Raw genomic sequence first — 15,944 nt, forward strand, 5'->3', positions numbered from 1 at the left:
ACAACGCAGCCCAGGACCTGAACTGAAGAGGAGAGCCCTCTGAGAGCCCTCTATTCTTCGCCATCTCTCGAATTAATTAACTGGAAATGAGTCTTGTCAATGTTTTGGAAAGGCAGAAGAGGTGAAAAGCGATTGCTAGAATTAATCACAGTGAGAAACCACTTCAGCCGCCTGCCAGAGCCCAGAAACCCCACAAGAGGAGACAAAGGAGGGAAGGACAGAGTGGACCCGAACACTTCCAAGTCTTGGCCAAAGAAGGGACATGCGCTCAGCGAGAGGAATTTATTATCTGCGGCCACAGTAAGTACAATCTATCACTTAAACGCACATTGTATTCCACGGGGACAGAAGCAAACCAGACAGCTACATTTTAAAGCAAAGAATCAAAAGGACCCTCAAGCACTTTCACTTTTAAGCTTATATGCATTTAACTCTATTATCTAGAAGATTCACAGATTCTTGAACGTGTATGTAATAAAATCTTCAAACACTTGCGATTTCACACACTGCGAAAGATCCAGGAAACAGATTCCAAAAATTCAGATTGTTTTGGATGGAGAGTTCATTCACTAAGAGGAAAAAAAAAAGAAACAAAATTGCAGATGTAACAGAGCTATTTACAAGAACCATCAAAGGAAAAAAAATACAAGAGAATTTCGGTCAATGATAGAAATAACGGAAAGAAACCTGAAACAACCTATTCAGCATCACACAAGGAGCTTTCTGTTCTTTTCACTGCAGCCAGCATGAGCTGTCTTTTAAAGAAGGTCTCATTACTGCCAGAAAGTTTTACACCACGTGAAAATTTTGATATGGCTTTTCTTTTTCTCCCCTAGAACAAGTTTGAAATTTCAACTCTCTTAATAAAATGGCAGGGTAAAGCCCAAACAAAAATAATTGTAATTTGCAATTAAATGTAGGGCTTTCTTTGCTGTCTCAGGAGGCAAAATACATCCACCCATGTTCTTATGAAGCAATCACATCGAAGTGTCACTTTGAAGGTGATGGGGAAGTGGGGACCACTTTCCAGACTGAAGGGGAACCAGTCCTCCTCCTGGCACACTTACCAGCTGAGGGGTGTCACTAGTCGACTTCAGAATCAGCTTGTCACCCCTCTTTTCAACTTCAAACCCCATTTTCTTAAGCAGGGATGCGTCTGCCAGACCCTGCTCCTCCATCTTCGCAATCAAGTCTTGGTTTTGGCTGTTGTCTTCCGTGAGGTTTCGGATGGCGTACACCACCCACTGGGTTAGAACTGGGAGCAGAGTGAAGGAATCTGCCAACATGCTTTCACCCGAGCATCACTGGAAAAGGAGACGGGCAGACGACCCTGAACACCCAGAAGCAACGAACACTTTCTCCTGGAGGATGTGCTGTGACTATGCATGCAGAGCGGGAAATAATTCAAAAGGCGAAAGACACACATATACACACGTATGTGCAACACTGCGTGTGTGTTGTCCAGCAGCTGGCACAGAGAGGCACTGGACTGAGAGAACAGAGGGGGAGGCAGGGGCTCAGAGCAGCCGCACAAAAGCGTGTGAGCACAGGCACGCACGCAGGAGTGTACGTGCACACACACACACACACGCCTGTGTGTGCTGGACTTTTGTTACTGAGTCACCAGGGAAGGAATAAGAGCATTACAGAATGAGTCACAAAGACGCTAGGGTAGAATCAGGCAAGAAGATCGTCTTGTTTAAAGTAAGCCCAGTTACAGCTAAGAACTGCCCCCTGGGAGTCACCACGGGTCCCCTCACTCTGTATTTTAGAGATGAGGCAGGCTGCGAAGGCCTTCCTGTTTAGTCTGAACGCGGCGCCTCCCTGCGCCCCGGCCCTGATTCAGGTGTCGCGTACGCTGTCCGTCGGGCACACACAGACGACTTACGAGGAACGCAGACTCACGGCGCTCTTCTCTGAGGTCTGTACTTACCAGGAGCTGTGGGAACTCTGGAGGGCGCTAGGCAGCCACTGTGAAGTCCTTCCATAAAACTGCCCTAGTCTTGGGCCCAGGGACACAGAGAGACGCCAGGAACACTGGGCCTGGCACCCTCTGTTGGTTCAGAAAGATCAAAGTGCCAAGTGTGGAATAAACACTTTTTCCAAGGAACAGAGGCCTCCCTGCCCCGTGACCAGAGGGACAGTAGCAGGAAAAACGAGTCCTTCCTCCTTTGTTACCAGTGTTTCCCAGGCAGGCCTGTCTGATGCCACATCGAGGCATCTGCTCCCCCAAAGGCGATCAGACGGGTCCCTGAACTCAAGAGTCCGCGCTCCGGATCCCGTCCAAAACCCGGCTCAGCGGTGAGGCTTCTCTCCTCAGCACGAGTGTCGCACAGAAAGGCCTCCATGTGCACAAAGCGCGGGAACCAAACTGCCCCCAGTTCACTGACCTTGAAGGAAACCAGCAGATGAGCCCGTCTACTTGAGCAGGCGGCCAGGACACAGGAAACCAGCGGCTCTGGGCTCAGGAAGTGCCTGCTGGTTGCTCCCTTTCAGTTCCGCTGACGCAGCCCACAGTCGTGAGCGCACACGGACCCACACGGGATGGGCTCCGTCAGAAAGGCTGTGGGTCTGCAGGAGGCCATGACCCACTGGTCTCTGGAGGTGGACCACCAAGACCACCGGTGGGTACAAATGACCAACCTTTTCCAAAGGGCAAAGAATGGTGGCTGATGCAATCCTAAGATAACTGCCCGTTTAGTGGGGAAAGTGCTCTCATCTCACCAAGACCTGTCACCCTCCCATGACAAAGCCCAGGGCCTTTAGAAGGCTGTACATCTTTTCTGGAGATGAATCCACAGACTCTCAAACGCACACAGGTTGAATTTCTCCTTCTTCTCCACAATCACCAAACCCCCACTTTGTCATGGGAGAGAATGAAAAGGATGATCCCAGGGAACAAAGACCTTCAACACATTAGTGACTTTCTCAGCGTGACTTTCTCAGCAGGGATCACTCACTACAATTCACTTCTCATGCAGGACGACATCATCAGCATGCAAACCCATTTCCTCCCTTGCTGCACACAGAGATGAGGCAGGGATCAAGAGAACTGAGTGGAGAAGTGAACATCTGAGGCTGAATCTGGGCAAGACCGTGTGCAAGCCTGGAGCGTTCCAGTTCCTGTGTGTGACAACTCCCCAATGCTAAACGACGGCCCAACACTTCTTTCTGAAGCTTCCTGGTTATTCACTTTAATTGAAAGAAAGAGGGGGGATCCCCATAAATGCACTGACAGCTCCTCACAACTGGAGGGCTGGCGAGCTCTGCAAGCGAGGCATCAGATGCCAGTCTTATCGCCACCAGCTGCCAGTGCCGAGTGTCTCTAGAGGAAAGAGCCATCTTTCAGAGCTTCAGACTGTCATACGATCTCAGTTCCAGGGCAAATGACACCCCGGGCTCCGGCAACATCACCTCGCCAGGCACCCCCCATCTTTCCACATGCAAGCCCTGACCTGGGACCCGCTCCCCCGCGCCTGCCCCTCCCCACCCAGGGCGAGCAGCTGAGACCCTGCTCCTGGAAGCCCACGCGCTCTGCCCCGGCTGCCCAGATGCCAGCTTGAGCCGGGCGCGCCTGCTGCGTGTTTCCAAACATCCTCGCCCTCCTTCTTCTTCACCAGTTCTCATCACATTGCACCTGCTGATCTGCTTATGCGTCGGTGAGCTTCTGGAGGACAGGAGCCACACTGAGTCCATTTTCTCATCCCCAGCATGCAGCTAGACCCGACACACAGCGGATGTGTGTGCTGACATCCTGGGAGCTATACTTACTTGTTCATATTTTTGTCGGCCCCAACGCCCTATGAGCTCTTCACAGGCCAGGACGATGGCTTATTTACCTTCTGTCCTCTGCTCCAAGCATGGTGCTGGAAACATTTGCTCGACGTCCGAGCGAGAGGACACCACCTCCCACCACCGTCTGTGCATGCGAGTGTGAATGTGTGTGTGTAGAGGGGGTGTGGGGGCAGTGCAGTTACCCACATGAGCTGTGCTTTTCCTTTGTGTTCTTGGTGTGGTTTCCTGACTCAGGGCTTCGCAAGGTGGAAGATTAGACGAAAGTAACCCAATATATATGCAACTCGGGCAAGGAAGCTGGACCGTGTAAACAAAAGGTCCAGGATGACAAAACACAGAGTTCCCGTGTTGATGGATGGAAGGGTGGGTTTACGTCACGTCCATCTAGGGCGTAACCCTGCACTCTGTGGACATCCCATAATGGTGTTTCAACATCTTACCCAACTGTTCACTCGCTCATTTCTGCAGAAACCTCACACAGTCACTACCTTGAATGGAGGAAACAATGAGATTAATGACGACCGTCCTGATGACCAACCCTACGAGCGCCCGGGGCGGTGCTCCCAGCCGGGGCTTTGGGGACATCACTGTCTCCCGGGGAGCAGGCTCCTGGCACAGCCTGACGGAAGCAGCACTGGCGCCCAAAGCCAAAGAGGCAGTTCAGTCTTCTTCCGAAACCGCAGTCCAAAGGGCAAACAGACGGGTTAAGTGGAGGGCGTGGGAGGGGTCTAGGCAGTAAGGCCACACAGTCATGGCGGGGTCAATTTCCCAGAATGCCGAAAATCAAAAAACACACAAAACAGAGAGACCCCAACACGTCTCACTCAGACGTGTACTTCACATTCTTTATGTCATAGTGAAACCAACCTTACTTCCTCTCTAAGGCGGACCTCACCCAGTCCTGCCGGACACTGCGTGATTAGATGTGAAAGGTGTGCCCTCCATCTTGACCTAAGTGAGCACCGCGTTTGGGGTTTGTGCTGTCCACCTGTAAATCAAATACCACAACAATATCCTCCAACACGTGTCTATTTCTAGTGAGAACATCCTGGCACTACTATCTAGGGTCTCTGAGTTCCTCATTTTAAGTTGTTCCTTCACAACGTCTGCGTTGAAGAGAAGCAAGGAATCCCAGCCCCAGGGCCCGGCTCATGAATATGCACGACTCCCCTCATTAGGAGCCGGAAGGGCCGGGCTGGGTGCCCCCGCAGACCCAGACAGCCTGGAGGGTCACAGGGAGATGAAAGCTGCCGGTTAATATTCACATTGCCCTCTTGTTCCCTCTCTACCGAGACAGAAAGTAAGCAAGAGGGGGGGAGAAAATTAAACATCTTCCAGAGTCTCTAATCCTACCAACACTCCAAGCGCTCCATTGTCTGCTCGGCTTTAGAAAGAGAGCTTCTAACGTTTCCATAGCTACTCCAAACAGAAGGCGTGAGCCTGTTTGTAACAAACTGCCTTCAAAGAACTCTGTGATCAGCACCAGAGTGAGGACTCACAGTCCGGCCGGCCCGTCACCAGAGCACGTGGTGCCTTGAAAGAGCTAGTGATGAGCGTGTGGACTGAGCACCTGGGAACCCCGGGGCCTGGAGAGCTTAAGTGAGACGTGGTCCCCGGACCCAGCACCTGAGTGGCGGCAGCCATGAGTGCGTCGTCTCTGCACTGTCGGCTCCACGCTGAGCCCCGCAGCCTTGCACCAGGCAGGTGAGGAGACAGGGCGGGGCAGGGGAGTGTGGGCTGGGAGGCAACTGGAGACAGGGACCCCACGGCCATGACATTACTAACCTAGGGCTAGGATTGACGTGTCAAACTCACTCTGAAAAAGTCAAGTCCGGTGAGTTAGAACACTGATCCTGGGACTGCTGACGAGAACGACTTTCATCTGACTTCCAGCTACTGGAATCAGTGCAACTTGAAGTCCTTCAAGTGATGGGGACCGGGGCCCCATGATGACAGGGACTCTGCTCTGGCCACTGTGCTCAGTGTCAAGAAGCTGCTGAGAACAGGGGCTGCGGGAATTATGGCCTGTGGTTTTGTATGGATGCAAGTTAAAAAGTTTTCATATTTTTTAAATTAATTAACTTACTTTGGCCACATCATGCAGCCTGTGCAATCTCAGTTCCCCGACCAGGGACTGAACCTGGGCCCTCGGCAGTGAGGTCCTAACCACTGAACCTCCCAGGAAGTCCCAAGTTTTCATGTTTTTAAATGGTTGGGGAAAGAATAAAAAGAATACCAATTTGCGACACACAAAAATTATTTTAAATCCAAATTTCAGTATCCATAATAAATAAAGTTCTATCGGCACACAGTTACATCCATTCATGTATGAACCGTCTATGGCTACTTCTGTGCTGCAGCAGCTGAGCTGGACTGCGATAATGCAGACAGAGTGCCCAGCAATTCAAAACTACTGATTAAAAGTAGCCCTTTACAGAAGAGTCTGCCAAACTGCCCTGGAACACAAAAGGAACCGATACTCGGCTGAATGAACGAATGAACTTCCCAAAGGACTGGCAATAAAAACTTAAAACTATTTGCTGTTGTTCAGTCACTGAGTCGTGTCTGACTCTTTGCTACCCCCATGGACTACAGCACGCCAGGCTTCCCTGTCCTTCACTATCTCCCAGAGCTTGCTCAAACTCATGTCCATTGAGTCAGTGACTCTATCTAACCATTTCATCCTCTGTTGTCCCCTTCTCCTCCTGCCTTCAATCCTTTCCAGAATCAGAGTCTTTTCCAATGAGTCGGCTCTTCATATCAGGTGGCCAGAATACTGGGGTTTCAGCTATTTAGACCAGAAGAATTTAAATGCTGAAAGATTTTACTGACTTCTCAGGATATATGTGTGTACATACATAAACTATGTAGAATCTATGGTTTTTTATATATGAACATGCCTACAGATGTATAATGTGTATATATTTAACATCCTATGTATAGTATACATATAACAGATATTTATGCTACAGATAACATCTATATTTCATTTTGCTTGCAGAATATTTTAAAAAATTATTCTTAGACAACAAACCCATACACAGCCAGGGGTTTACATACTCGACAAACTTTCCAAAGCACACTACTCAGCAGGGCAGAGAACACCCGTCAGCACCTCGGATAAAGCCGGCCTGAGGACAGGATGCCCAGGCCACCTTGTTAGGCTTCAAAACCACATCGTCACCTGCCCTGAGACTTCCCTCAACACGAGGATGCTTCCGGAGGTAATGTCCACATCTAAGCTAGTATCTTCTCAGACTGACTAAAATGGCAGAATTTTTCACAGTGCAAAGCAGTAGTTCTGTTTTAAGACTTTTCCGAAATGCTTCACGTTGCTGAAAACCAAAACACCTCAAAATACGGCAGTTCCCACCAGCCAGAGGGGAGGAGGGCGGGAACGGGACACTGAGGGCGATTCCTCTTCCCGCCGAGTGACAACAGTCCTGCCTCCTCCTGGCCATGCGAGTCGGAGAGGCCATGAGTGCCTGGGGGCCGTGTTCCCAGTGGGCTCACTTCTCTGACCCTGACCCCGTCTGCAGGAGTGCCCTAACCAGCCTCTGCTCTGCTCTTCAAGTATTTACTTTCTGAGAAAAAAAAAAAACACGAGGCATTTCCCAAACTGCTGGCAGGGAAGGCCAGGCCCCACCAAGGCTGCTGCTGCCGGAGTAGGAACCTGTGCAAACAAACCACAGTGGCCGCCCGAGCGGGGCCGGGGCGGGGAGGAGAAGGGCTTCCTCGGGCTGTGGGCAACCTGCCTGTGACGCGGGGGACCCAGGAGAGAGGGTCCTCGTGGAGGAGACAAGTCTGAAAACACCGCTGCTGTCCGTTAACGAGGAGCCACCCCCATCTGCAGGGCTGAGCTCTGTGTCCAAACATCGGGACACTGCTGCGTGGTGACCCACATCCAAGCTCTGCCTTCGTCTCCAACCATCACTTCACTCAGTTAAACTGCAGGCTCTCCTCATTCAGAAAGTCAGAGTCCTCACCGGGCAGACGGCGTACCGGCCCCTCGCAGGGCGCTGGGAACCAGCGTGGGTTCAGTCCCACCACAAACCACCCGTGCTGGCTCTCTCTTCCTTCTCCGAACTGCTGGTCTGTCTGGGGTCTAATTTCCCCCGGCGTTTCTGCATTTTAATCCGAGGGCACATCTCTGCGGCTCAGGTGTGTTAACGCAGTGCCGACACAGACGGCTTGAGGCCCTGGAGTCCGTCCTAGCAGTGAGTGCAGTCAGCGTGTGTGCCCCCTCATTCACCGACTCACAGCTGACGGCTACTACTGAATGCAGGGCACGGCGAGGGGAGGTGAAAAGTGGGCGCACTGGCACACAGCCACGCCCCGCTCTTCGTGACCCCATGGACTGTAGCCCACTAGGCTCTGCTGTGGGATTTCTCAGGCAAGAATATGGAATGGTACGGGTTGCCATATCCTTTGCCGGGGGATCTTCCTGACCCCGGGATCGAACCCTGGTCTCCTGCATTGCAGGCGGATTCTTTACCTGTTAAGCCACCAGGGAAGCCCCAAGACAAAAGTGCAGGGGAGCAAATTATTGCCAGATTTGAAAACTGAAGGTCACAATCACAATAAAGTAATACACTCGTGTTTCGCAGATGCTACCGGAAGGAGCAGAGTCTCAGTCTTTATTGAGGCAGAATGTCGTCTCGGAAGCACCTCTGCTCTGAAGGCTGAGGCTGCTTTTTAGCCTCCAACTGTCCAGAGAACTAGAACATCAAAGGAAGTGGCACAGAGGCCCAGGGAAACGCTGCTGAATTCTCAGAGAAACATCCCAGCACACAAGTGTCCACCAGAGAAACACAACCCGCCCGTGTCTGAATGATTCTGAAACAAAGGCTGCATTCACCAGCCTGGTGCGCACGGCTGACTTCCCATCCATGGCCGCCTGCAGGCGGGGACGGTCACAGCTCGAAGGCTCCTCTCCACTCGGGAGCCAGAGCCGTCCTGCCGTCTCCCCAGGCTCCCTGCATCACCACGTGGGAGAGGAACCGCTGTCCTCAGCCTGGCCCCAGCCGCAATGAGCCCTCCGGCCCTCAGGGCCCAGATGGGTCAGGCGCCGGCCTCCGAGGCTCACCGCCGCGGCCCCGCCTCACGGCCTGTCAGTGTGGGGCGAAGTCATGGAAGATGACACCCTGCTCGGCCCGCGGCCACCCCGCGCTCCCCACTCCAAAGCCCTGTGGTGAGTGGGGGCTGGCGGGCAGGTACCTCACATCCACGGGCTCCATGGGAAAGGGCCCCCCGGGCCTGAAGCTAATTCCATCCGTGACACACTCCGGGACCACCTCACCACTTCAGAGTGCCGCGTGGAGCGGCTGTCAGCCTGGCATCAGCCCTACAACAGGTCTTGGACTGGGACAGAGCGAGGCCGCATCTAACCAAACCACACCAGAGGGCTGGGCTGCCAGGCGGCTCCGTGTGTTCTCAGGGGCTCTCGGTCCCGTCTGAGACTGACGCGCCTGGCACGGGGCAGGGCAGGGACGGCCGGTCCAAGGCCCGCCACGCGGTGCCCGCCCTGCCACGGCCCTCATTCCCTCTGCCGCCACCGCTCACCCTGACCCTTCTGTGGAACGTGTGCTCACGCGTGTGCACGCCCACCCAGGAGGGGGCAGTAAACGCTGCGGGCGCCTGGCCTCCGTCCGCTGAGAGGGGCGGACCCCAGTCCCGCCAGAGCTGAGCGGCACTTGCGATGCTGCCGACGGCGCTCAGGCAGGCCCCCGCCACACCACCTCAGCCTTCAGGCTCCGGGGAGACCTCCTCCGGGAGAGGCCTTCTGGACACAGTGAACTGCTCAAGGGAAGCCAGGACCCAGGCTCTGCTCACGTCAGGGAGCTCCGCTGGCTGGGAGGTCGCTGGGCCCTGATGGAGAGCAACTTGTGAGGAGCAGCTGGCAGAGGCAGGGACCCTCAAGGGCCTGCCGCCAGGGGAGAGGGTATGTCCACAGCACTCTGCTCTCTGGAAGAAAGGACTTGCTAGCCTGAACAAATTTCTAGCTTCAATCAATGTAAGCAAAGCTTTGCAGGGGAATTAAGTGTCTCTCACATAAACCACTGATAGTTATCTGCATGAAGTCATAACAGTAATAATAAACGTAACAGAGCTAGCGGTGTGATCACCCACAGGGCCACTCCAGGCACTGACAGAAAGTCTCCACCTTCACCAGCACAGCACTCGCGGGAGGTGATACCAAACCTTCTACTGACGAGAAAACAGACCCAGCAGGCAGAGGACCCGATGGGGTTGGCCTGGTCTGGACGCGGGCTCCAGCGCCTGCTCCTCTGCCCTAAGCCCTCCTCAGGGACCAGCCCATGAGGGGGGACCAGCCCATGAGGGGGGACCAGCCCATGAGGGGGGACCAGCCCATGAGGGGGGACCAGTCGATGGCGGGTGGACTAGTCCATGAGGGGAGACCAGTCCATGAGGGGGGACCAGTCCATGAGGGGAGACCAGTCCATGGGGGGGGACCAGTCCATGAGGTGGGGGGACCAGTCCATGAGGGGAGACCAGTCCATGAGGGGGGACCGGTCCATGAGGGGAGACCGGTCCATGAGGGGAGGACCGGTCCATGAGGGGAGACCAGTCCATGAGGCGGGGGGACCAGTCCATGAAGGGAGACCAGTCATGTTGGGGGGACCAGTCCATGAGGGGAGACCAGTCCATGAGGGGGTAGGGGACCAGTCCATGAGGGGAGACCAGTCCATGAGGGGGTGGGGGACCAGTCCATGAGGGGGGACCAGTCCATGGGGGAGAGACCAGTCCATGAGGGGAGACCAGTCCATGAGGGGGTGGGGGACCAGTCCATGAGGGGAGACCGGTCCATGAGGGGGGGACCGGTCCATGAGGGGAGACCAGTCCATGAGGCGGGGGGACCAGTCCATGAAGGGAGACCAGTCATGTTGGGGGGACCAGTCCATGAGGGGAGACCAGTCCATGAGGGGAGACCAGTCCATGATGGGGGACCAGTCCATGGGGGAGAGACCAGTCCATGAGGGGAGACCAGTCCATGAGGGGGGACCAGTCCACGAGGTGAGACCAGTCCACGAGGGGGGACCAGTCCATGAGGGGGGACCAGTCCATGAGGGGAGACCAGTCCATGGTGGGGGGACCAGTCCATGGTGGGGAGACCAGTCCATGAGGGGAGACCTGGAGGAGGCCCGGAGCAGTCCCCTCCAGCCAGGGTGACTGCAAGCTTCTGAGCTCTGCCTACACGTCAGGGGAAGGAGCGGCAGGTTTTATAAGACTTGCAACAGAGTCCCTTTTTCTCAAAAGATAAAGTAAGCCTTCAGATACTGGTCAGAGTGATTACTTCCACAAAACATCTTTATAAGTAACAGTGAACAGTTTAAAATGAAATTCAAGTTTGGAGTAGAAAAGGTGCATGTGCGCTCAGTCACTCCATCGTGTCTGACTCTCTGTGACCCCATGGACTGTAGCCCGCCAGGTTCCTCTGCCCACGGGACTCTCCAGGTAAGAGCACTGGAGTGGGTTGCCAGGCCCTCCTCCAGGGGATCTTCCCGACTCAGGGATCAAATCTGCGTCTCCTGCATCTCCTGTACTGTAGGCAGATTCTTTATCAATGAGCCACCTGGGAAGCCCAGACAAAAGTAAGTAAACGCATCTAAATTATGGAAGATTATTGTTTGCCTGGTACTAAGAACATCTTTATATGAATAAAGCATAGCCAGGGGTCAAAAACAGCTCTCAAACGCAAAGGCTTACATGGAGAACACAAGCAGTGCGGGGGCTTCTGGAGGGCTCTGGGCTGGACGACACCCAGCGGGCTCCCAGGAGTTGGCACACTGCACGTGGGCTGCCCGAGCACCCACATTGCCTGTCCTTAGTCCAGACGTCATTAGTCTCTGAACACGATGAACCCCCAGGTCACCAGCCCGTGCTGCTGGCCTCTCCTCCCACCACCCACAGCAGCAACCAGAGTCAGCAGGCAAGAGAGCGGCCGGCCCCCAGGTCTGGAGGGGCACAGACCCGCGGACGCCTCACGCTGTCTGTGTGTGCTGCGGTCACTACCTGGTAAGCTGGGGGCTGGGGGCACGGGTGATTCTGTCGCCCTCACTAAGGGAGGACCACTACGGTGTCCACTTCACAGTCAAGACCACCTTCAGCGGGAACTGAGGGCGTGCAAATGACTTCAGCACTAACTGGAAATAAGCACCGGTGACTCCTGAGCCAAGCTGGCTGCAGGGGGGATACTAATGTCTCAAGCTCTTCCTTGACACAGGTCTTTCTAAAACTTCTGAAGTACTGGCTGTCCCACGTTGGGGGGAACCTCACTCAATTTCAGAAGTCTAATACTTCAACATGTTTTCCTTCTCCTCTGTGAACAACACGCTTCTTGACACTTACAGTGAAATGAGAGCAAGCGATTTAGATACAAAGGCAGGATTCCACTGTTAACACACATACCGACTCTCAGGACTTAACTGTCATCTGGGTGCTCGTCTGGCAAACATGAAGGCCCTGTGCTCGGCGCTGGGGACCCAGTGACTAACGGGACATGCAGGTCCCTGCCCCTGTAGCACTGGCGTTCTAGACAGGAGGCGGGCATCAGCCTGAGAGAGACAGACCTGCAGGCTGATGTGGTCAAGCATGACCACAGGAGGACAAAACACGGATGAGGGAGGTGGGAGATGGCTTCTCTGAGGAGGGGACTGAGCTGAGAACTCGGCATAAAGAGAAGCTGGTCACCTGGTGCGCTGAGAGACAGCAGTGGCAGCGGCCGTGTGCGACCTCAAGACGGGAGACATGAGCCGGGCAAGGCTGGCGCTGGAGGCAGGATGTTGGTAGAGGGCAGGGGTCGAGGCCAGAGGCCAGAGGAGTTTCAGGCTGTAGGAAGGAGTCTGCATTTTATACGATGAGAATCCACTGAAAGAGCTGAAGCAGAAAAATCAGGCAGCTCTCTTTGGCAGCCGTGGAGGGTGGCTTGGAGGGAAGATGGCATGGGAATGGGGACCAACCAGCATCCGTAACAGCAGGAATGAGAGTGGACGAGGAAGGACCTGGGCTCAGACTCCAGCGCTGCCCGCCTGAGCTCCATGCCCGGGCGAGCTGGTTTCCCAGGAGGCGCGGCAGTGAGGAGCCCGCCTGTCAAGAGAAAGCAGACGCAGCTTCCACCCCTGGGTGGGGAAGATCCCCTGGAGAAGGACACGGCAACCCACTGCAGTATTCGTGCCTGGAGAACCCCATGGACAGAGCCGCCTGGGTGCCTAGAAAAAGCCAGATCATGCAGGTCGATGAAACCCCGTCTGCTCAGTTATCAACAGCGGTTAGTTCTCCAGCTGCCACCACTCCACCCAAGGAAGGGTCGCCCGTTCACGGCCTCTCACGAGTCACTGTTTCTCAACCAGCATTAGAGGCCACAAGAGGATTTCATTAAACACAACACCATTTCTCAGGTCTTCATTCTCCCTCTTCATTCTCCCTGTGCCAATCTCCAACTAAGGGACAGAGAGTCAAGGCGATCACCACGCAGGGAAGCAAAGCAGAGAGGTGGGCACGTGTATGCTCACCTGTAAACTCAGCTTCAGCTAAGTGCCCATGAGGTGAAGGCCTGACGCCTCAGTCCTCCTGAACTTCCTAGAATGTTCAGTGGAGAGAAATAAACACACTACTAACTGGCCTAACAGCTACAACGTGAAACAACAGGATAAACGAAACAATAAAAAGCGGCCTCATTTCAACTGGGATTCTGGCAGACTTCTCTCAGATAAGTAAGGTTTAACTCTACTTGGGAGAATGGCCAGGTAGATGGAAGGAGACCCCAGGAAGACAGACAGCAAAGGAGCCAAGGTACCGAAGGAGAGTCGGGAAGGGCTGCCTGATGCTGAGTGTGGCAGAGCGGGGACCTAGGTCTAGGGAGATGCCCCCTAGTGAAAATAAGATTTAAACTTTAAATGGTGTTCGTTAAATCAACCAGCCAAAGGAGCAGATCCTTAAGGACAAAAGCGAATGGCAATAAATGTTCGCATAAAGTTTTGTTTCTGGTTTGGAATGAACTGTACATGGTGGCACTTAAAATGCTAACAGTAACCAAGAGAAGCCAAATTAAGAGAACACTGTCATCTCCAAGCCAGGTGGGTCAAGTGACTGATAGAACTCGAAAGCGGCAGCTTCCACTTTCTCACCAACCCAGGTGGAGTAGGAACAAGGGGCACGTGGTCGCTTGCAGGCCACATGGCTCGTGCCAAGCGCCTCTCCTCCCGTTTTCTAAGAGACGTGACAGTAAACCTCCTGCAATCTTGCTTTTTGTGCAAGTGAACAGGCCAGAGCAGGACTGATGCACTCTGACCTCTGAGAGGAGAGGAGATGGCTGAGTGAGGCAGGCTGAGCAAGGCCCATGGCGGCCAGGCGTGTGTGCAGGCCTGAGGGCAGAGGGCAGACCACACACTCTGGCCTCTGTGTGCACAGGAGACACGTGCCGCTCACAGCCTCCACATGCAGACGTTTCAGGGTGGTGATGACTGCCGGGAGCCGGCATATTGCATATTGAGTGAGGATCTGTAATAGCTCAACTGGAATTCTATCACTGCCGGGAGCCAGCGTGAGGCACTCCGCCCATGACAAAGGTCATGAGGAAGGAGGCTCGGCATACGCAAAGGCGGGATCGAGCCTCAGGAGTCCCCCTGGAAATTCTTGAGCATCTACCCCCAAAACCAGAGTCTGCCTACTTTCTGCTTTGTGCTTTCACCTACACCTCTGACTTTACGGGGGGCTGTCTCCCACTACCTCTCTCTGAAAAAAGAGTTAGCTTACAGCTCCAGTTAATAATTCTTGGATCTGACAGTGTTTCAACCTACAAACTCCTTTGGAAATCCTCTAGCCTGCCTGAATGGGTTTTTCCGGCCACATGTGATTGTTCAGAGCCTCCCAACTGTGAGAGGCAGGAGATGTTCTAAACTGCCTAAACACAGATTCCTTTGAGTAGTTAAAAGATTGATTAGAAATTGTATTGGTGAAGGGTTTTTCACTTGTTGGGCCAATGTTTGCTGCTAAGTCTCCATACTCCTTACCTACTGTGTCCTTGGCAGTGTATTGATTGATATAATGGGTGTATAGAAATGTAAAATGCAGCTTTGTCCAATGCTTTTTGGAAGGCTGGCGCCTGACTTTGGAATAATCACCTTTAGAGAAAGATAAGTTTCTTAAAATGTTAACAGGCCTCCAGGCCAGAAGATGATGCCTATCACCTGAACTTTTGCATATGATAAGTTTACAGGAAAAAAGCATGGCTTGCTGCATGACTCTACCCCTTCCCCCATTATCCTCTATGCATAACTTAAGGTATAAAAACTACTTTGGAAAATAAAGTGCGGGCCTTGTTCACTGAAACTTGGTCTCCCCATGTCACTCTCTCTCCCAAATTCCAGCTGAGTGTCCATCTGGAGCGCGGATGTCCTCTGCGACCATTTATTTGCCCGGGCTTCTAAGACCCACTCGAGAAGGTGTCTAAGGTGGGGCACCTTCCGCTATTCGAGAGGGCGCCTACGGCCTCCGTGGTCAGAGCTAACCTGGTGTCACGGGTTATATTGATTTTCCGCGTAAACCAAGCCACTCAGCTTCTTTTCTCCACTGAATTTTCCTACTGAGCTATCCTTATTTCAGCCGCTTTTCTCCACTGAATTTCCTCACTGAGCTATCCTTATTCTATTACTCTTTATATCTTTGATGAATAAATAATTAAATAGGTCGCCGACGCCGTCCCCGCTTCGAATACCCTGGATCAGCCGGGGCTGGACCCCGGCAGATGACAGTTCTCATTTTGAGCCGCTGTGATCTTCGCGACGTAAGAAAACAAGAAGCGTACAACCAAAAGCCAAGTAGACACAATCTGAAGGAGTATAACCTGAAGCATTTCAGTCTCATTTTAAAACAGCCGGACCATTTGCCAACACACCTGAACAAGGAAAGAGAGTCCACTTTTGTGAGCGTCTCTTTCACGACAGGACATCCCACTCCTCCAACTTTCAGCTTCGAGTGCTGGGGAACCAGTTGCTAGGATACCGTAGAAGCTACATCAAACAGTTGCTAGGATACTGTAGAAGCTACATCAAAGGGGTAGGGCTCCTGCCCCCTCTCACTCTGAATGGGTCTGCCATGCAACTGTGGAGCCTGAGGGGCGCGGGGTG

General features: G+C 53.4%; 1 protein-coding gene across 2 annotated transcripts in view; it reads right to left on the reverse strand.

Moving 5' to 3' along the window:
- Positions 1 to 268: 268 nt before the first annotated feature.
- Positions 269 to 15,944, reverse strand: part of ATXN10 (ataxin 10) — a 144,116-nt gene continuing 128,440 nt past the window's right edge. The window contains exons 11-12 of one of the 2 annotated variants that reach the window (XM_025282685.3): positions 1,068 to 1,255; positions 269 to 569 (exon numbers count right to left, since the gene is read on the reverse strand). In XM_025282685.3, the coding sequence (XP_025138470.1) occupies positions 567 to 569; positions 1,068 to 1,255 (191 nt within the window). In that variant the 3' untranslated portion in view covers positions 269 to 566. Of the gene's footprint in view, positions 570 to 1,067; positions 1,305 to 15,944 lie in introns of those variants that run through there. The other variant, XM_025282686.2, reaches the window with a different exon arrangement.

Source organism: Bubalus bubalis, chromosome 4, assembly GCF_019923935.1.
Source record: "Bubalus bubalis isolate 160015118507 breed Murrah chromosome 4, NDDB_SH_1, whole genome shotgun sequence".
Taxonomy (NCBI): domain Eukaryota; kingdom Metazoa; phylum Chordata; class Mammalia; order Artiodactyla; family Bovidae; genus Bubalus; species Bubalus bubalis.